This window comes from Thalassophryne amazonica, chromosome 2, assembly GCF_902500255.1.
Source record: "Thalassophryne amazonica chromosome 2, fThaAma1.1, whole genome shotgun sequence".
Classification (NCBI taxonomy): domain Eukaryota; kingdom Metazoa; phylum Chordata; class Actinopteri; order Batrachoidiformes; family Batrachoididae; genus Thalassophryne; species Thalassophryne amazonica.
The window spans coordinates 106,473,614-106,495,726 of NC_047104.1; the positions used below are offsets into that span (position 1 = coordinate 106,473,614).

General features: G+C 39.7%; 1 protein-coding gene and 1 long non-coding RNA gene across 6 annotated transcripts in view; one reads left to right on the forward strand and one right to left on the reverse strand.

Moving 5' to 3' along the window:
• sox6 (SRY-box transcription factor 6) overlaps positions 1–22,113 on the reverse strand; it is a 419,745-nt gene that overhangs the window by 130,307 nt on the left and 267,325 nt on the right. For all 5 annotated transcript variants that reach the window (XM_034191205.1, XM_034191199.1, XM_034191191.1 and 2 more), the window contains one exon: positions 16,773–16,841. In XM_034191205.1, coding sequence (XP_034047096.1) covers positions 16,773–16,841 — 69 coding nt within the window. The remainder of the gene's footprint in view (positions 1–16,772; positions 16,842–22,113) is intronic.
• LOC117528597 lies at positions 15,712–21,370 on the forward strand. The gene is made up of 3 exons (XR_004565829.1): positions 15,712–15,723; positions 18,417–18,426; positions 21,271–21,370. It is a non-coding gene; the product is annotated as an uncharacterized LOC117528597 (long non-coding RNA).

Sequence of the window (22,113 nt, forward strand, 5' to 3'; positions counted from 1 at the left end):
AAATGATCTTGTCCCAGAGCTGCTTTTTAAAAATCCTCAGACAACTAATTTTAAGTAGACCTTCAGGTGGGATTTAACACATTACAACCGTTCATGTGGCACCTCTCACGTGCAGCTTTTTAATTTTCACATCTTAAACTGCTGAGGTGTCTCAATACAAAAGGCCAATTACACAAAAGCACTGATTCACTGTGTCATTTTTGTGGGAAAATGGTTGCGTTTACCTGAGCTCACAAACGTCGCATTTGACTGTTCCCGACATAACGAGGTGATTTGTTATGCTGTTACAAATCAAAACAGGGTCCAACCATCTTTTGCCATTTTTAACTCCTGCTTCTAAAAAAAAACACACACACACAGAACCATACTGCCAGTTATAAACAATAACACTGAGCGGGTTTGCTAACACACCACAGCTCCGCTTTGCCCTGCAGACAGCTTCACGCTCTAATCTGACAAAACCCATAGACCCAGACCAAACTGTTTATACTGCTAAAGCACAAATTTGTATTTGTAGACCAGCAGGATTACCATACCCACTCTTCATCCACTTAGCTTCATTTCAAACTACCGCTGCTATTGCTGAGGTTGTGTCTATTACACCTTTCTGTGCATCATTAAGTTTTAACAGCGGCCCGATGGCTTTATTGTTTAAATTGCATGACTTTATTTAACATCAGCATTTCTTCTGCTTCCTGACAAGAAGTCACATTTCATAACTAATTAAATTGATCCCTCCCTGCACACCAATAGAGTCCACTAAATGGAATTATTTGTATCCAAGTGTCACTATATTAAATCACTGGGGGCTAATGAGTCAGGTCACTGCTTTCTTTTATCTTCAGTGTTGCATGTGCACATCTTCATCAGCTAACAGTCTCCTTAAATGGAGGATGAACATGCCGGACCCAAGCCTCTCTGGGCGGGAGCCAAATCCCGGCTGAGTCGGCTGTTAATGCACCCCAACCACCCCCACCACATAATCCTGGCAGCGGGCTAATGCACAGTTCGTCAGCAAACATCTACACGGGCTCTGACACGCGTGTGAGCACACATATTAACATTTCCTGCTCATATATTCTTTCACCGCACTAACAGTTCCAATCTAGCCCGACTGATTGGGTGTCTTACACATTTTTCTTAACACCGTCTATTTTTGTGCACTTTTTTTTGCATTAATAAGAGTCTGACATTGAGAAAATTGTTTGTGCCACAGAGACAACAAAAGCATCTGAGAATACACACATTAGCACTATTATCTTTGTGCAATTACCAGACAGCCACGTGTTTCTTCAAACACATCAGACTCATTTAAAATATTTTACATAATGTAAATTTGAAGGCATTCCTTCACTGTAACCAAACACAATCAGCATATTCGAGTGCAACATCCAATAACACTGGAACCGTAGTTAAAGATTAGAGTACATCAGTACTGCTAATAGGAAATGAAAGATAGATAGATGTAATAAAATGAACTATAGAGAAACAGACACTGTCCTTGGTCGCTGTGAGGATGAACAATAACTGCAGTCTAATAGAGACAAATTATTAAAAGTAGCCTGCTTTAGAGTTACAAAGATGTTAGATTGACCTGTGATTTATGTTCCAACAAGATGGTGACCTGAGCTTCCACATTACAAAGCCAGTCATGCTGGAACCCCTGACATCAACATACTGATTTATGCCCCAACAAGCCAGTGACCCGAGCTTTCAGATTATAAAGCTCAAACACAACAGCAAAAATACTGCGAAAGTCCTGAAGTGGCTCAGTTAAAGCAAGGACTACATCCCCCTGAAAATGTGCAGAAAGATTTTTATAAAAGATGCCTCACATGGGAATTTGGCAATCTATGAAGACAGAATGTGAGATGAACACTTAAAACCCAACAGAGGCTCCAGTTACATTCACCTGTATGGAACTACATGCAAAATATAATCTACACTGGATGAATAGTTGCATTTGAGGTACTGTGCAGATGTCTGAAGCACCCTGTATCTGTATAAATACAGGTTGTGTGAGTGCAAGGACAAATTCCAAAATGTTATTTTTCATAATAAATATAATAAAAGGTCTCCAAAATATGATCTACTTCATCATCTGCATATTTATAGCACTTGCTGCCATTATTTAAAATTAGCATGAGTATTTGGGACAAATATGTGTTTAGATTAGAATACAGGCAAGAATACAAAAAAACAATGTCACAGTTATGAATTCTCTGTTCTCTGTGTAATAGAATGTATGGGCAGTGTGTGGGGAGGAGGGGCGGGTGTTTTTAGTGCATTTGTGTACAGAGCAGAAGGTTCCCAGTTCAAGGCCACTTGTACCCATTCACCATGCAATGTAGAGCTGCATCAGGAAAGGCAAAAGATATGCCAAATCAACATGAGATACATATCACATCTGCTATGGTGACTCCAATCAAAAAAGACAGAAGCTAAAGCAACTTATTCAAAACTACAAATCCAAAGTGCCCCAAAACACATTCTTGTCTTAATTTTCTTTGTCCTATCCTAAAAAATATATTCATCACAATATTTCTGTTCCACAGCATGCAGTACAAAATGAAAAATATTTATGAACGCCCTCTGGGCATAAATAACTGGATTTATTGCTGTCTAATGGTGACGTTGCAGATTACATTATGCCCGTGCTGGACAAAATTTTTGTTTTCACTGAATTTGTTTTCGCTTCTTCAGCAACCGAGATTCATGCTCCCTTGCATTTTTTTTTTTTTGATGTTCTTTTTCTGATGTGCCTTTATTTAACAAAAAAATTAAGGTTCTCAAACATTTTAAGGCAACTTGACACTTGCACGCATTTAACCCCTGCACTTCGTTGTGTCAATATGGCCCACTGTGTTCTGCTGGATGCTGCGCTTTGTGCCGCTGGATGCTGCATTATATGAAGCAATTATTTTGTAGCTGATTAATCATTTGCTCTCAGAATTTGGCTGATGAAACCACCTCTAATCGCTCTGGAATCACAGAGGAATTTTTTAAGCTGCAGTTGTTCTCGTGTGCTTCATGACGTGGAGAACGCATTTGGAATCATCTCAAAGGTAATTATTTGTAATATTTATATTGTAATAGCTTGGCCAAAAAGTTCCAATTTCATTCCTTTTTTATGAGTATCTGTAAAATTATGTTTATTATAGATTTAACATCTCATCATAATCGCTCAGATGAGCTGCGCTGTGGTGTGCAGCACTGATGCAATGACTCGCCGTAACACAGTGTTTTTGAATTGTTCACTTGTAGTTCAATGTAGTTCAATGTTCACTTGTATTTCACAAAATTAATGCATACCAGAGATGTTCAACATATCAAAATTTTCTTTGCACAGAGCCGCGGACAGTTTACAGTGGTTTACAATGAGTTTATGCTCTGGCACAGCAGATTGCATACCAGTGCGTGGATCAAATTCATGCAAGTGTCAAGGTACCTTTAGCCTGTATGTGCAACCAACAGACATTGTATAGGGAAAACCACTGATTCTTTTTTGTTTTTTCCTCAGTCTTTGAACTGCACTGTAAAATGTGAAAGGTGGGGTAAGCATGTCCCTTTCTGGCTACTATAGCAGCATGGCAGTACAACATAGCAGCCTTCATGAGGGGCTCGCTTCAATGTACCTATGCAGAGCTCATTGAAGCTTATCAATTTGTTGCTCCATAGAATTATGCAATAATGAACAGATGATTGTGAATGTTATATCAACAGAACAGTGGCTTAGTGGTTAGCACTGTTGCCTTACAGCAAGAAGTTCATTGGATCACATCCCGCCTGGTCCTTTCTGTGTGGAGTTTCCATGTTCTCCCTGTGTCTGCGTGGGTTTCCTCTGGGCACTCTGGTTTTCTCTCACTATCAAAAACATACTTATTTAGGGTCTCCTCTCCACCAAGGCATGTCTCTACAAGTGGAATTGGACACTGGACAGTGGCTGCCCTTAGTGGTTGGACTGAGTCTAACTGTAATTAGGATGGGTTAAATGCAGAGGACAAATTTACGCAGACACAGGGAGAACATGAAAACTCCACACTTTGCAAGTTTTAAAACTGAACACTTGAAGGCTTGAATGACAGAAAAGGCCCTTGTTCTTCTTCCCTTTCATTCTATTTCTGGAAAATAAAATAAAATTAGAATACACCCTGTCCTATCATTAAAATGTTTAATAGCCAAAAAGCAGCTGATGTTGGTGTATCTAATATAAATCAAAATTTGCATGTTATCCTTTTTTGCCAACAAAGACGCGTGTCATAAGACCATGAAACACATAACGGACCATAAAATACTGGCCTCTATTTTCTTCACTGGTTTTGCTAGTTCTTTAAAAAGATGACACACAGATGTTATTTTTGTTCTTTTTTTCATGGACACAATTTTGGACTACAGATGTTCAGACATCATGCACACGTAGTGGAGATCACATGTTAGAAAAAGAAGTCAGGGAAGTCAACACATGCAGATCTACATAAACCAGCAAAAGGCACCATTATGTCACTATGTTACCTTAAAATAACAGCTTCAAAATCATTTTGATGGTACGCCGTAAGAAGTGTGTTATGATGGCACTACATCGCACACTAAAAATTATGGAGCAACTATCAGCTAGCTATAAGAACAAGCTAGCTCAGTATTCTGGATGTCATGGGGCTAAGAAATCAAAGAGTACATTGATGTAAGAAGGTAATGAGAGAAAAAGAGAGTGTGACAAAACAAGAGCCTAGCCAAGCAAAAACATGCAAGGAGTCCCGTCACGAGGACAAACATGTGGCGGGCTGAAGTCACCACACACTGCAGAAACGCAAAGATGGAGAGACACAGATGAAGACAAAGACACAGTGAAATGCAAAAAGGCTGCAAGACAAGTTAGCCCATTTCCACAAAGGTTTATCAGCTAGCCAGATATCTTGAGGTGATGCTAGCATCACTATGGCTGAGAAATAAATGATAATAAGGCTAATTAGCTATTCTTTCTATATTAATATCCCACAACAGTCTCATATGTTACAGGCAGGTCTTAGCACCTTATTGTCCCTGTTACAGGTTACATTAGCATAGGATGCTACTATTCTGATAGCATATTCTCTTGTACTTCTTTGGCTTTCAATCTTTGTCAGTTTCGGCCAACAGGGGATGGAATGGTGAGGAGGGGGTAACGTACAATTTCTATTTATGATTGGCATCCAGTTTAAAATAAAATCTTGTGTGATAGGGCTTTATGATTTCTACAAGTGTGACAAGATCTAGGTGACGTTATTGTAAACTTTTTTGTTGTCAATAAATAAATACAAATTTAAATGAATTTTGTTGTTTTTTTTAGGTCCTTTTGTTTCAACTGCAGAGGTATGCTGTCTTCTGCATGTTGGTGAAGATAAAGTTCACCCTGACCTTTTCGCTGGTATTTATTCTTTTGATGTGTGTATCGGTGAGCAGATCCCAGTGTGTCTGTGTACTCAACACAATTGTCTTTGTGCATCTGCAGAAGTATTTGGATGTGGGGCTCAAACCAGTGTGTGTGTGTGTGTGTGTGTGTGTGTGTGTGTGTGTGTGTGTGTGTGTGTGTGTGTGTGTGTGTGTGTGTGTGTGTGTGTGTGTGTGTGTGTGTGTGTGTGTGTGTGTGTGTGTGTGTATTAGGCAGGAGGTAAAGGCAGTAAGTCCCCATTGCTTCTCCCTTGTTTCACACGAGGTTGCCACAGCAGATCCATGGTGGTTGATCTGGCACAGGTTTTACACTGGGTGCTCTTCCTAACACAACTTCACATTACATGGAGAAGGACTGGGCTTGAACTGGGAACCATATATACTGTATATGATCCAAAATCTCCATTATAGCCTGCACACATATTGATGCAAGGTCCCAGTCTTTCATATATGAGATATTCATAAGCTTAAAAGAACAACTGTTTGAGTATTGTGTGGATGAATACCACAGACAAAGACCTCAGGTTGTGTTCGAGCCTACAGCTGGCTGTGAAGCAAAAGCACGATCCCACCACTAATGAATGTATCAGTCACAAGAACCACTTTTTCTCATTTCTCACTTGGTTCATGGACATGGTTCAAACCAGACCTTTACAGAGAGGTAAGTGAATCAACATAGAACAGAAACAACTCCAACACTTTGCACGTTTTAAAACTGAACACTTGAAGGGCCCTATTGGACAAAGCAGCGCAAAGCCCAGCACATGATAGTTTCTAGACACCATTGTTACTTTTGCAGCCTGTGTCCATGTCATGTAGCAATAATAACACTTGCCCTCCTGTGTTGGTCTTAAAATAAGTTGTGGTCAGACACAGAGCTGGCACATTAATATCTTCCACCACCAGAAAGGGTTTGCAACTTAACCCAAGACAAACCAGGTCTAAAGTGCAGCACTGCTTACTGCTGTACAAGGAGCACAACAGTCAGACACACCTGACATAAGCGACTTCACAATAAAAGTGAAACTGCTGGCTAAGGCTAAGCGTAAATTTGGTAAGATTGTAATTCACGTCTGCAGTAATGACACCCGGTTACGCCAATCGGAGGTCACTAAAATTAACATTAAATCGGTGTGTAACTTTGCAAAAACAATGTCGGACTCTGTAGTTTTCTCTGGGCCCCTCCCCAATCGGACCGGGAGTGACATGCCGCATGTTCTCCTTGAATTGCTGGCTGTCTGAGTGGTGTCCAAAAAATGAGGTGGGCTTCATAGATAATTGGCAAAGCTTCTGGGGAAAACCTGGTCTTGTTAGGAGAGACGGCATCCATCCCACTTTGGATGGAGCAGCTCTCATTTCTAGAAATCTGGCCAATTTTCTTAAATCCTCCAAACCGTGACTATCCAGGGTTGGGACCAGGAAGCAGAGTTGTAGTCTTACACACCTCTCTGCAGCTTCTCTCCCCCTGCCATCCCCTCATTACCCCATCCCCGTAGAGACGGTGCCTGCTCCCAGACCACCAATAACCAGCAAAAATCTATTTAAGCATAAAAATTCAAAAAGAAAAAATAATATAGCACCTTCAACTGCACCACAGACTAAAACAGTTAAATGTGGTCTATTAAACATTAGGTCTCTCTCTTCTAAGTCCCTGTTGGTAAATGATATAATAATTGATCAACATATTGATTTATTCTGCCTAACAGAAACCTGGTTACAGCAGGATGAATATGTTAGTTTAAATGAGTCAACACCCCCGAGTCACACTAACTGTCAGAATGCTTGTAGCACGGGCCGAGGGGGAGGATTAGCAGCAATCTTCCATTCCAGCTTATTAATTAATCAAAAACCCAGACAGAGCTTTAATTCATTTGAAAGCTTGTCTCTTAGTCTTGTCCATCCAAATTGGAAGTCCCAAAAACCAGTTTTATTTGTTATTATCTATCGTCCACCTGGTCGTTACTGTGAGTTTCTCTGTGAATTTTCAGACCTTTTGTCTGACTTAGTGCTTAGCTCAGATAAGATAATTATAGTGGGCGATTTTAACATCCACACAGATGCTGAGAATGACAGCCTCAACACTGCATTTAATCTATTATTAGACTCTATTGGCTTTGCTCAAAAAGTAAATGAGTCCACCCACCACTTTAATCATATCTTAGATCTTGTTCTGACTTATGGTATGGAAATAGAAGACTTAACAGTATTCCCTGAAAACTCCCTTCTGTCTGATCATTTCTTAATAACATTTACATTTACTCTGATGGACTACCCAGCAGTGGGGAATAAGTTTCATTACACTAGAAGTCTTTCAGAAAGCGCTGTAACTAGGTTTAAGGATATGATTCCTTCTTTATGTTCTCTAATGCCATATACCAACACAGTGCAGAGTAGCTACCTAAACTCTGTAAGAGAGATAGAGTATCTCGTCAATAGTTTTACATCCTCATTGAAGACAACTTTGGATGCTGTAGCTTCTCTGAAAAAGAGAGCTTTAAATCAGAAGTGTCTGACTCCGTGGTATAACTCACAAACTCGTAGCTTAAAGCAGATAACTCGTAAGTTGGAGAGGAAATGGCGTCTCACTAATTTAGAAGATCTTCACTTAGCCTGGAAAAAGAGTCTGTTGCTCTATAAAAAAGCCCTCCGTAAAGCTAGGACATCTTTCTACTCATCACTAATTGAAGAAAATAAGAACAACCCCAGGTTTCTTTTCAGCACTGTAGCCAGGCTGACAAAGAGTCAGAGCTCTATTGAGCTGAGTATTCCATTAACTTTAACTAGTAATGACTTCATGACTTTCTTTGCTAACAAATTTTAACTATTAGAGAAAAAATTACTCATAACCATCCCAAAGACATATCGTTATCTTTGGCTGCTTTCAGTGATGCCGGTATTTGGTTAGACTCTTTCTCTCCGATTGTTCTGTCTGAGTTATTTTCATTAGTTACTTCATCCAAACCATCAACATGTCTATTAGACCCCATTCCTACCAGGCTGCTCAAGGGGGCCCTACCATTATTTAATGCTTCGATCTTAAATATGATCAATCTATCTTTATTAGTTGGCTATGTACCACAATATATAAAAAGCCATCACTTGACCCAGCTATCTTAGCTAATTATAGGCCAATCTCCAACCTTCCTTTTCTCTCAAAAATTCTTGAAAGGGTAGTTGTAAAACAGCTAACTGATCATCTGCAGAGGAATGGTCTATTTGAAGAGTTTCAGTCAGGTTTTAGAATTCATCATAGTACAGAAACAGCATTAGTGAAGGTTACAAATGATCTTATTATGGCCTCGGACAGTGGACTCATCTCTGTGCTTGTTCTGTTAGACCTCAGTGCTGCTTTTGATACTGTTGACCATAAAATTTTATTACAGAGATTAGAGCATGCCATAGGTATTAAAGGCACTGCGCTGCGGTGGTTTGAATCATATTTGTCTAATAGATTACAATTTGTTCATGTAAATGGGGAATCTTCTTCACAGACTAAAGTTAATTATGGAGTTCCACAAGGTTCTGTGCTAGGACCAATTTTATTCACTTTATACATGCTTCCCTTAGGCAGTATTATTAGACAGTATTGCTTAAATTTTCATTGTTACGCAGATGATACCCAGCTTTATCTATCCATGAAGCCAGAGGACACACACCAATTAGCTAAACTGCAGGATTGTCTTACAGACATAAAGACATGGATGACCTCTAATTTCCTGCTTTTAAACTCAGATAAAACTGAAGTTATTGTACTTGGCCCCACAAATCTTAGAAGCATGGTGTCTAACCAGATCCTTACTCTGGATGGCATTACCCTGACCTCTAGTAATACTGTGAGAAATCTTGGAGTCATTTTTGATCAGGATATGTCATTCAAAGTGCATATTAAACAAATATGTAGGACTGCTTTTTTGCATTTACGCAATATCTCTAAAATCAGAAAGGTCTTGTCTCAGAGTGATGCTGAAAAACTAATTCATGCATTTATTTCCTCTAGGCTGGACTATTGTAATTCATTATTATCAGGTTGTCCTAAAAGTTCCCTAAAAAGCCTTCAGTTAATTCAAAATGCTGCAGCTAGAGTACTGACGGGGACTAGAAGGAGAGAGCATATCTCACCCATATTGGCCTCTCTTCATTGGCTTCCTGTTAATTCTAGAATAGAATTTAAAATTCTTCTTCTTACTTATAAGGTTTTGAATAATCAGGTCCCATCTTATCTTAGGGACCTCGTAGTACCATATCACCCCAATAGAGCACTTCGCTCTCAGACTGCAGGCTTACTTGTAGTTCCTAGGGTTTGTAAGAGTAGAATGGGAGGCAGAGCCTTCAGCTTTCAGGCTCCTCTCCTGTGGAACCAGCTCCCAATTCAGATCAGGGAGACAGACACCCTCTCTACTTTTAAGATTAGGCTTAAAACTTTCCTTTTTGCTAAAGCTTATAGTTAGGGCTGGATCAGGTGACCCTGAACCATCCCTTAGTTATGCTGCTATAGACGTAGACTGCTGGGGGGTTCCCATGATGCACTGTTTCTTTCTCTTTTTGCTCTGTATGCACCACTCTGCATTCAATCATTAGTGATCGATCTCTGCTCCCCTCCACAGCATGTCTTTTTCCTGGTTCTCTCCCTCAGCCCCACCCAGTCCCAGCAGAAGACTGCCCCTCCCTGAGCCTGGTTCTGCTGGAGGTTTCTTCCTGTTAAAAGGGAGTTTTTCCTTCCCACTGTAGCCAAGTGCTTGCTCACAGGGGGTCGTTTTGACCGTTGGGGTTTTACATAATTATTGTATGGCCTTGCCTTACAATATAAAGTGCCTTGGGGCAACTGTTTGTTGTGATTTGGCGCTATATAAAAAAATTGATTGATTGATTGATTGAAAAGTACATCTGCAATTGTGTATTATTAATATAATATCATATAATATATATAACTCCATGGAATGAAAGGAATGCTCTCTCTTTCTCTCCGTCACCCTTCTGATATATATATATATATATGTAAAATACATGACAAAAGTGAACTGAAACAATAATTAAATGAACCAGGAGTCAACGCTCATCGCAAAAAACACTCATCTTCAACCGCTTATCCAGGACCAGGTCATGGGGTCAACAGCTCCAGCATCAACATCAACCACCTCTGACTGGCAAAAACCAAGGCAAGAGCAATAACAACAACAAAAAAAAACTCAGTTTGCAGCTTAGTTGCACTGCTTCACCTCAGGGAGTGTTGGTGGCCACTGTTTGCTGTACACTCTAACAGATTGGAGTTGAATGTTTTTTTCCATTTGTGCCTGCTTCCTAGATACCACTGGCACAATCAGTTTTAAAGGTTGATTGGTTGATATCATATTTGGACTCCTAAACCCCATGAAGATTGAGTAAACCCAACCCTATTGTGCACAGCTCCAGAGTGCAGCAGCATTTTCTTCTGCTTAACTCAGAAAGCACGCTGGATCTGCCAAGCATCTGTCATTAAAACAGGGCCTCAAGAGTTCAAATATACTCAGAAAAACTTCAACATTATAACACTTCAGTTTTTGCTGTGAATGCTAGCTATAGAGTTGCATACAGCTGGCTCATAAATGACTATTTTCAGCATGCTGCAAGCAAATAATGTATTCTGCTCGTGTTTTCATTTGGTTATGTCAGGCTGCTTTCCTCTTCGTGATTTTATGACCTAGTTCAACCTTACAGTCGATATTTGTGTATGATTAACTTCACACTGACAACACAGTAGATGTACCATGAAGCCTTCAACTCTTCTCACTTCAACAGACTGAGTAAAGTTGGCATTATTAATCCCTACTGTGAGTCCTGAGTACACTGAAGGAACACGGATGAAAACGAGAAGGAAACAGAAGAAAACACATCTGTTTCCTACGAGTGCCAGTTTGTTCATCAAATATCTAAATGTCTGTATTAGATGTCTGTATACAACTGTCTCATCCACATTTATGATCTTGCTCACTAAGTGATTTCAATAACTCTTTTAACTGTTTTATTGCATTTAAATAAAAATCTAACGAATAAGATCTATTCAATGGCTCTTCAGTGTCGCCATGCAAGTATTTCCGAATTATTTCTATTCTCTCATACATATGTTGAATTGTGTCTTACAAAATTCTGAGAGGTGTTTTAAACTGCAAGACAACATCAACTCAGAGTTAATCTTATCCCAAGACTGAATTAGTGCCAAGATGATTTCAATGAGAAGGATGGACTGAAAGCATACAAACAAGTAGAGGGAAACACAAACACAAAGCCTTGAGCTTTAACAGTTGCTAAGCCTCTAACACTGCAATCATCTACTATATCTTAAAACAAGTGACATTGTAATCCCAAAGGACAAAGACTAAATCTCTTTACCGCTCCTGAAAGTATGATGAGAAAGGATAAACAGAGATGGCTATTCAAAGAGGAAATGATTACACTGCATGTAGCCTTGTTCCTAAAGCTCTACCACTACTATGTCATTCTGTTAGATTTCCTTCAAATCCACTTACAAAAACAATTAAAACTCCTTGAAAGCACACAACCAGTGTGCAAACAGCCAGAAGATGCTGTCCAAGATGACAGTTCTGTTACCAGTGCCAAGCGGCGTGGTTACCTTTCTTTGATTTTCTCACTTGAGCAAAAACAGGAGGGCTTTGATGGCCAGAAGGTCTCCAATAAAGTTTACTACTCCCAAAGCTCATAGCAAAGTAACTCAATCCTCACTACTCCTCACCACTTTGTTAAAAGTCTGCGACACACGGGCTGGAAGCTTGTTTACTGAGCTAATTAAGACAAATCTGTTGTATATTAAAAAGGCCAGCACATTTTTAAAAAAGTGACAGCAATCAAAACAGTGACAACAAAAACTTGAACTTTCCCTGAACAGCCAATACCTTTCTGGATAGTTAGAAGCCCTGATAACTCATGAAATACACATTAAATGACTTAGTAAACAATGTTCAACATTCATCTGATGTACTGAGAGAACCCTATGTTGCTACTGTAGCTCTGTTGGTCTTGGAGCCAGGGTGGCCAGCAGAGATCGGTGGGCAGCAGAACAGATGGTCCACGCATGAGACGCTTTTGTTTAAATGTGGATGTGGACAGATCAGAGAGACAGTTGGTGATGAGGAGATGACCTGTATATCTGGGCTGTGCCACAAAGAGTTTTACTTCTATCTCTTTTCAAGTGTTTGAAATAGATATTTCGAAGTGCATTCCCATACATATGCAACCCCTCCTACTCTCTCTCTCTCAAAGCTGCGCATCAAGGGGAATTTTCTGGTGTCATTTGCCTTCAACATTGTGATGAAAGTAAGGGCCTCTAAAAGTGAAACACATTCACGCTGTACCCTTATGCTCAGTGAGTAAAGTACCCTCCATGGTATGAGTGGACTAGCCCTATGGTAGTGTATAAGGTACTTCAGTTTGGAGTGTTTTTTATCAAGACAGCGTGTCATGCTCTATGCTTCTCTTCAGAGAAGTGTGTTAAAGAGTCGTTTTTCCAATCGACTGTCCACTGCTCCCCGCGGCTCGATCCCGGATAAGCGGTTGAAGATGAGTGAGTGAGTGTCCAGTGCTGAAGTGAAAGGGCCAGGCTAGTAGCTTTTCCAAAACATGTTGACTGTGAGGCCTTATGCAAAGAGCCCTTGAAAGAAGCATTTGTGATACCTGAGAGGTAAAAATTGTGTTTTTACTTACTTTCACCAAGAAAATAATGTTTTTCCCTTCATCTTTTGGGTGGTTCTTTAGGATTATTTTTTTAACTAATTTATCTTGGATTTGGTAAAAAGTGTGCTCCTGACTCGAAGTAAAACCCCCTGCAGTACATTTTGAAGTGTATCTGGGTACATATGCAGATACAGAAAAAATTTTTAATAATTTATGAGCATTCGTTCATCTAGTCAGATAAATGATTTTGCTGCTCAAATCTGCACTTAATAAAATACATAATAAAAACTTTATATGACGATGCCACTGGAAGGCCTTTATGATCATGTCACAGGTGTTGTTGATGATTGCTGATTTAAAATGAGTTAATAACCAAAGACGAGACAGCAATGTTTTCCTGAAAATATGCTTGAGCTCAATTTGACTTCCTTACATGTCACACTGTAAAGGAGAGCAGCCTACTATATGCATAACTTCAGTACCTGAAACAAATATCTAAGTTGGCCAAAAAATACATTAGCCAATGTATTTTATGAATTTTGCTTTTATATATGACTTTTTAACGCATCCTTCTGACTTTCAGAATTATGTATCTCAAAAATGTATAGGCTGTAAGTGTCTATAACAGTCTATAAACTGATGTGTGAACATTGTCCACAGATGTGATGTAGTGTCCAGTTTGATGACATAGCATGCCTTGGACTATAAACACAGATGCTGTGTATAAGAAAGGTCAGAGCCAACTGTACTTCCTCAGGAGGCTCAGATCTTTCAATGCCTGCAGAAATATGTTGCAGATGTTTTACTGCTTGGTGGTCTCCAGTGTCACCTTCTACACTGTAGTGTGCTGGAGCAGCAGGCTGAAGGCAGCTGACACAAACAGATTCAACAAGCTCATCGGAGAGCTGGCTCTGTCCTGGGGGTTGAGCTAGAGTCTGTGGTGGAGGTGTCAGAGAGGAGGATGTTGAGGAAACTGCTCAGCCTCTGGGACAGCACATCCCACCCCTGCATGTCACACTGATGTCCTATTAGAGCAACTTCAGCCACAGACTGAAACCACCAAGGTGCACAGAATGCCACAGGAGGTCTTTCCTACATGTGGCATCAAACTGTATTACTCCTCCCCCCTTTGCAGGATGAATACATAGCGAGCAGTTACTCAGAGTTATGTACAATATTGTTGAACATCTTATGCAAATGTCTTTAAAAGAAAACTGCCACTGTTTCGGTACTCTGGCAAAATAATTTCCTTCGAGATAAATAAAGTTTATCTTATTGTTATTGTAGTATGTCATATGTGCAAAAACAACTATAGCATACTTGTAGAGTAACATCAGCACAACTCTTGGACTCCTGGAAAACCTCTCGCTGTTGTCACGACATATATAACAACATTATCTATGTAAATGTAAGGGATTACCAAAGTATGTCCAATTTCACGGCCAAAAAATTAATTTTCAAACAACTTAAAAATACTGCTAAGAGACAAATAAAACCACAACACATTCACCATCTCAATCTAACGTCTCATTTTAAGTTTTCTAAGGTATGGACAACGTTTCAAACCATGGTTTGTGGGGATGCATATCTGTGAAAGTGAGAACAGGGATTAACATGCAAAGGTAGATAAAGACACATAAAAGCTTCCCCTGTGGAATCAGTGTCTCATGGACATACCTCTGACTTGCTGTTTTAGGTCCATAACTATAACGCAGAAGGTCTGTGATCTTTCCATAACATCAGTTTTCCAGCAGCAGGAACTATACACATTATTTAAATTGAATGCAATGGTATGTCTATACTGAGGTCTAACTTTGTTAACCTGTTTGAACAGAATGTTAATATCACCACAATGCACTTTGTCAAACTTTGTTACAGATCTAAAAGAAAGTTGGCTGAGCTTTGGAAATGTAAAAAAAAAACTGTCAAGCAAACTCATCTGAAGCACACACACACACACACACACACACACACATATATATATATATATATATATATATATATATATATATATATATATATATATATATATTACATATCTGTGCACAAACTGTCAGTGTCTCTAATTGACATTGACACCTGCTACTAATTTTCCATCATCCATCCAGCATTAATTAACCATCCAGCACGTGGCAGGGAGGTCCATGGTTGGATGTGCATTTACAATTGATCTGATGCATCAAAGTTCACCCAACTTTAATATGTTTCTTCTCATTATCTGTTCTGTAAAGTTGGAGATGCAAAAGAGAAAAGCATTTATTGTTTTTGAGTTACCCTGTTTAAAAAACTGTAGGGAATAAATTAATTTATTTATTCATCTATCTATTAACAGTTGATTTCTCATTCTTAAATTAGATTTTACAGGGTATGTGCCTTTATCAGCTTTTACCAAGTTTAGAAAATTGTATGTATCATAGTGTAAACTATATAAAGTTGCTGAAAAGTGTATAATAAGACTACTTTAAATTCCAGTCCACAAAGTTTAAATATTTTTGAATTATGACCAGTACATGCATGCAATCTGCACATATGTACACACACACACACACACACACACACACACACGTGTGCACAGGTTTCTAGTTATTGCTGATTCAATGCAAATCTGTGTTTTGTTCCATGCATTACAAGGTCAACGCACTGTTACGCAGGGTAGATTATGAGGCTTGCACGCAGCCTGATACTGTTGGCTATAAGTGGACAGTGACCGCTTGGAAAGGAGGAGAATTAAAAAAAAGTGCAAACAGTTTCAAGTGAATACAGAGGAGAGGATGGGGAGTTGTCTTTAAAAAGAACAAGCAGAGTGGAGGAGGCGAATGGAGCAGGATGTGCCTGACACTAAGCACGCCTGGCAGGATAACGTTGGTTGTGCTCAGACAGCCAGGCTCACAGCCTTGACCACAGCCACTGACCAACCCTGGATTACCGCGAACAGTCCGGCCGTGTCCAGAAACGGGCTGCCTGGGTGGTCTTACTCTACACCACGCTGTGCTGCTCTACACAGCGAGGCAGCTCTGTGTGTTACCACTGAAGCACAGTACAACACTGCATTGTAGAAATTAAAAATTAGACCAACGCATGCATACAAGAAGGAATGAATATGAGAGAGAGAGAAGTAGAGAGAGAGAGCTAGAGAACTTGTTTCAGCCATACACCTTAATGGTAAGTTTGGCGAGCTGCAGCACTGAGTGAAACCACCACATTGCCCTTCTGGGACAAACACATTTCAGAGGCATTTACCAGCCTCTTTCATGTCCCCCACCTCCAGGCTCTTCTCCATCAACAGGACTCATTAGCTGTTGTTACCCCCCTCCCCCCCCTTTTTTTTGTTCATTAAGATGTGTTAATTATTCTCCTCCATATTTTAAAGCCCTCTCAATTACCAACAGGCAACTAACATTTGATGAGTGGTGACTATTACTGTGACACAAAAATTTAAGATAAAATGACAAAAAAAGAGAGAGAAAAGATGAGAAGAGTGGCCATTTTAGCTGAAGCTGGTGATGATATTTATTTAAAAGTAAAGTTTTATTGATCTGTACTGTCGGATCTATCCAGACCTTTGGCTCCGGGTGGTTGTAGCAGGGAGTTAATTACACTAAAGATGGAGAACTGTTGGAGTAATCAGCATGGAGAAGGTGTGAGGTGTAAGTAGCGCCAACCGAAGCACATTCACTGACCTGAATCTGCTGCTGCAGAAGGTTGATTTTGTGCTGCTGCTGTAGAAGCTGTTGCTGTTGTCTTGCAATCTGGATGGAAACAGAAAAAAATGTAATTATTCTGTAATTATTATTACTAGAAAACTACCTGCACCTGCCCTAACAGGCGTAAACTCGTCAGGTGAAGATTTCAAATGCTGAAATCATATATCCTGGAATGGAATTAGATTCATCATTCATCAAATCCCAACGGTCAAAACGACCCCCTGTGAGCAAGCACTTGGCGACAGTGGGAAGGAAAACTCCCTTTTAACAGGAAGAAACCTCCAGCAGAACCAGGCTCAGGGAGGGGCAGTCTTCTGCTGGGACTGGTTGGGGCTGAGGGAGAGAACCAGGAAAACGACATGCTGTGGAGGGGAGCAGAGATCAATCACTAATGATTAAATGCAGAGTGGTGCATACAGAGCAAAAAGAGAAAGAAACACTCAGTGCATCATGGGAACCCCCCAGCAGTCTAAGTCTATAGCAGCATAACTAAGGGATGGTTCAGGGTCACCTGATCCAGCCCTAACTATAAGCTTTAGCAAAAAGGAAAGTTTAAGCCTAATCTTAAAAGTAGAGAGGGTGTCTGTCTCCCTGATCCGAATTGGGAGCTGGTTCCACAGGAGAGGAGCCTGAAAGCTGAAGGCTCTGCCTCCCATTCTACTCTTACCACCCCTAGGAACTACAAGTAAGCCTGCAGTCTGAGAGCGAAGTGCTCTATAGGGGGGATATGGTACTATGAGGTCCCTAAGATAAGATGGGACCTGATTATTCAAAACCTTATAAGTAAGAAGAAGAATTTTAAATTCTATTCTAGAATTAACAGGAAGCCAATGAAGAGAGGCCAATATGGGTGAGATATGCTCTCTCCTTCTAGTCCCCGCTAGTACTCTAGCTGCAGCATTTTGAATTAACTGAAGGCTTTTCAGGGAACTTTTAGGACACCTGATAATAATGAATTACAATAGTCCAGCCTAGAGGAAATAAATGCATGAATTAGTTTTTCAGCATCACTCTGAGACAAGACCTTTCTAATTTTAGAGATATTGCGTAAATGCAAAAAAGCAGTCCTACATATTTGTTTAATATGCGCTTTGAATGACATATCCTGATCAAAAATGACTCCAAGATTTCTCACAGTATTACTAGAGGTGAAGGTAATGCCATCCAGATTAAGGATCTGGTTAGACACCATGTTTCTAAGATTTGTGGGGCCAAGTACAATAACTTCAGTTTTATCTGACTTTAAAAGCAGGAAATTAGAGGTCATCCATGTCTTTATGTCTGTAAGACAATCCTGCAGTTTAGCTAATTGGTGTGTGTCCTCTGGCTTCATGGATAGATAAAGCTGGGTATCATCTACGTAACAATGAAAATATAAGCAATGGCGTATAATAATACTGCCTAAGGGAAACATGTATAAAGTGAATAAAATTGGTCCTAGCACAGAACCTTGTGGAACTCCATAATTAACCTTAGTCTGTGAAGAAGATTCCCCATTTACATGAACAAATTGTAATCTATTAGATAAATATGATTCAAACCACCGCAGCACAGTGCCTTTAATACCTATGGCATGCTCTAATCTCTGTAATAAAATTTTATGGTCAACAGTATCAAAAGCAGCACTGAGGTCTAACAGAACAAGCACAGAGATGAGTCCACTGTCTGAGGCCATAAGAAGATCATTTCTAACCTTCACTAATGCTGTTTCTGTACTATGATGAATTCTAAAACCTGACTGAAACTCTTCAAATAGACCATTCCTCTGCAGATGATCAGTTAGCTGTTTTACAACTACCCTTTCAAGAATTTTTGAGAGAAAAGGAAGGTTGGAGATTGGCCTATAATTAGCTAAGATAGCTGGGTCAAGTGATGGCTTTTTATATATTGTGGTACATAGCCAACTAATAAAGATAGATTGATCATATTTAAGATCGAAGCATTAAATAATGGTAGGGCCCCCTTGAGCAGCCTGGTAGGAATGGGGTCTAATAGACATGTTGATGGTTTGGATGAAGTAACTAATGAAAATAACTCAGACAGAACAATCTGAGAGAAAGAGTCTAACCAAATACCGGCATCACTGAAAGCAGCCAAAGATAATGATACGTCTTTGGGATGGTTATGAGTAATTATTTCTCTAATAGTTAAAATTTTATTAGCAAAGAAAGTCATGAAGTCATTACTAGTTAAAGTTAAAGGAATACTCAGCTCAATAGAGCTCTGACTCTTTGTCAGCCTGGCTACAGTGCTGAAAAGAAACCTGGGGTTGTTCTTATTTTCTTCAATTAGTGATGAGTAGTAAGATGTCCTAGCTTTACGGAGGGCTTTTTTTATAGAGCAACAGACTCTTTTTCCAGGCTAAGTGAAGATCTTCTAAATTAGTGAGACGCCATTTCCTCTCCAACTTACGGGTTATCTGCTTTAAGCTGCGAGTTTGTGAGTTATACCATGGAGTCAGGCACTTCTGCTTTAAAGCTCTCTTTTTCAGAGGAGCTACAGCATCCAAAGTTGTCTTCAATGAGGATGTAAAACTATTGACGAGATACTCTATCTCACTTACAGAGTTTAGGTAGCTACTCTGCACTGTGTTGGTATATGGCATTAGAGAACATAAAGAAGGAATCATATCCTTAAACCTAGTTACAGCGCTTTCTGAAAGACTTCTAGTGTAATGAAACTTATTCCCCACTGCTGGGTAGTCCATCAGAGTAAATGTAAATGTTATTAAGAAATGACCAGACAGAAGGGAGTTTTCTGGGAATACTGTTAAGTCTTCAATTTCCATACCATAAGTCAGAACAAGATCTAAGATATGATTAAAGTGGTGGGTGGACTCATTTACATTTTGAGCAAAGCCAATTGAGTCTAATAATAGATTAAATGCAGTGTTGAGGCTGTCATTCTCAGCATCTGTGTGGATGTTAAAATTGCCCACTATAATTATCTTATCTGAGCTAAGCACTAAGCCAGACAAAAGGTCTGAAAATTCAAAGAGAAACTCACAGTAACGACCAGGAGGACGATAGATAACAACAAATAAAACTGGTTTTTGGGACTTCCAATTTGGATGGACAAGACTAAGAGTCAAGCTTTCGAATGAATTAAAGCTCTGTCTGGGTTTTTGATTAATTAATAAGCTGGAATGGAAGATTGCTGCTAATCCTCCGCCTCGGCCCGTGCTACAAGCATTCTGGCAGTTAGTGTGACTCGGGGGTGTTGACTCATTTAAACTAACATATTCATCCTGCTGTAACCAGGTTTCTGTAAGGCAGAATAAATCAATATGTTGATCAATTATTATATCATTTACTAACAGGGACTTAGAAGAGAGAGACCTAATGTTTAATAGACCACATTTAACTGTTTTAGTCTGTGGTGCAGTTGAAGGTGCTATATTATTTTTCTTTTTGAATTTTTATGCTTAAATAGATTTTTGCTGGTTATTGGTGGTCTGGGAGCAGGCACCGTCTCTACGGGGATGGGGTAATGAGGGGATGGCAGGGGGAGAGAAGCTGCAGAGAGGTGTGTAAGACTACAACTCTGCTTCCTGGTCCCAAGCCTGGATAGTCACGGTTTGGAGGATTTAAGAAAATTGGCCAGATTTCTAGAAATGAGAGCTGCTCCATCCAAAGTGGGATGGATGCCGTCTCTCCTAACAAGACCAGGTTTTCCCCAGAAGCTTTGCCAATTATCTATGAAGCCCACCTCATTTACAACACAATAGTTGCTAATTAGAGCTACTGTTTAGTCACTAGCCTATAGCAGTCTGCCTCTCAGTAGGAGGGGTCTGGTTAGGTTTAAAACTCCAGCTTTTGTTGGCTTCTGTTTTATTCTTCTCTACAAGAGTCAGACAGAAGTCAGACTTCCAGAGCAAGAATTTTAGCTGAGGAAGCTTCTGCGATTTGAAGCGAAACGTCCTCGCGTCAAGCAACCCAGTCCAGTCGAAGATTCAAGCTTCTCTACTATCTTTATTATTTTACTTTGTAGCCAAGAAATCCTCCATAGATAGTGAGGTGATACATCTTAAGTAAACATTTGAGATCTCAATCAAATGACCCGTTTCTACACTGTTCCTGTCCCTCTTTTTAGTGGGTGGGTTTACAAAAGAGAGGCTGGATGATTGAGACTAGGTACACAGTACAGTACAGATAGCAGAGTACAGACTCTCTCAGTGGGCGTGTCTCACTGTGAAAGCAGAAGTTTAAATATGAACATCACTGACATACTTCACATAAATATAAAATAAGCCATTTTATGCATATCTTTTGCTAATTGTAGTGGAGTTTCAAAATGAACAGTCAAAGAAATGTTGGAATTTTAGGATATTTAAGATGAAACCTGAAAAGGTAACTCAAAAATGTGCATTATAGGACCCCTTTAAAGCCAATTACAATTTAGAATTATCTCGTGTGATGCTGCATTCCCACTCTGCTCTGTGCCCACCTGATCCTGTCACATCTCAGCGGCTAAGCGGAGTAAGTCCTGATTAGTACTGGGATGGGAGACTGCTTTGGAAGACCAGCAGCTGTGCATGTTTCTCCAAGTAGAGCTGGAGCTGTGTCAGGAAGGGAATCTGGAATAAAATTTGCGTCAAATCCCAATGTGGTTCTGCTGTCAAACTGGGCCAGCTGAATTAAGGTGTGTTGATGCCTTGGTAAGAGATATTTTCTCAGCATGACATAGTTTCAAAATAAATGAATTTTTATTTATTTGTTTTCTACATAGAGGGGGTGATAATCTTTTCACAGCCCCTTTTATGAGGTGGGGACCATCTGGAGGCTTGCATTCAGATTCATATCATTGTTAGGGTGTAGGAATTTGGTTTCAGTGGTTTGTTCAGTGACACAGATACAAGAAAGCACATAGGATTTAATCCCCTGACCTTTTGATTGTATGGCAGCCAGCTACCCTCTGAACATTTTATCTGCGCAAATATTACAGTATCACATTTCTATTGATCACAAAAATGCATCATATTATGATTTTCTAAATAAAATGACATAACATGTTGTAGACTGCAGTGTCAAAATTAGTGAATGATTGACAGTGTCCCCACAGTCTCTTGGTGACAGCCACACTACAATCATTCTCTTTTCTATATGCCCACATCATTGAGCATGACAACCAGCTTTTAAGTTTGATTTAATTTTAATTTTTAAATGTAATTACAAAGTGTTCTCTGTAAGATATCAGTCGTCTGCAAATGTGTCAGGATTAATTTGTGCCGGCTTCCTCACGAGTGTCAACAGTTAATTACTGTGTTGTATCTTGAAGGCTCGATGACATTCTGGATCTCAGCGGACTCTCCCTCTCT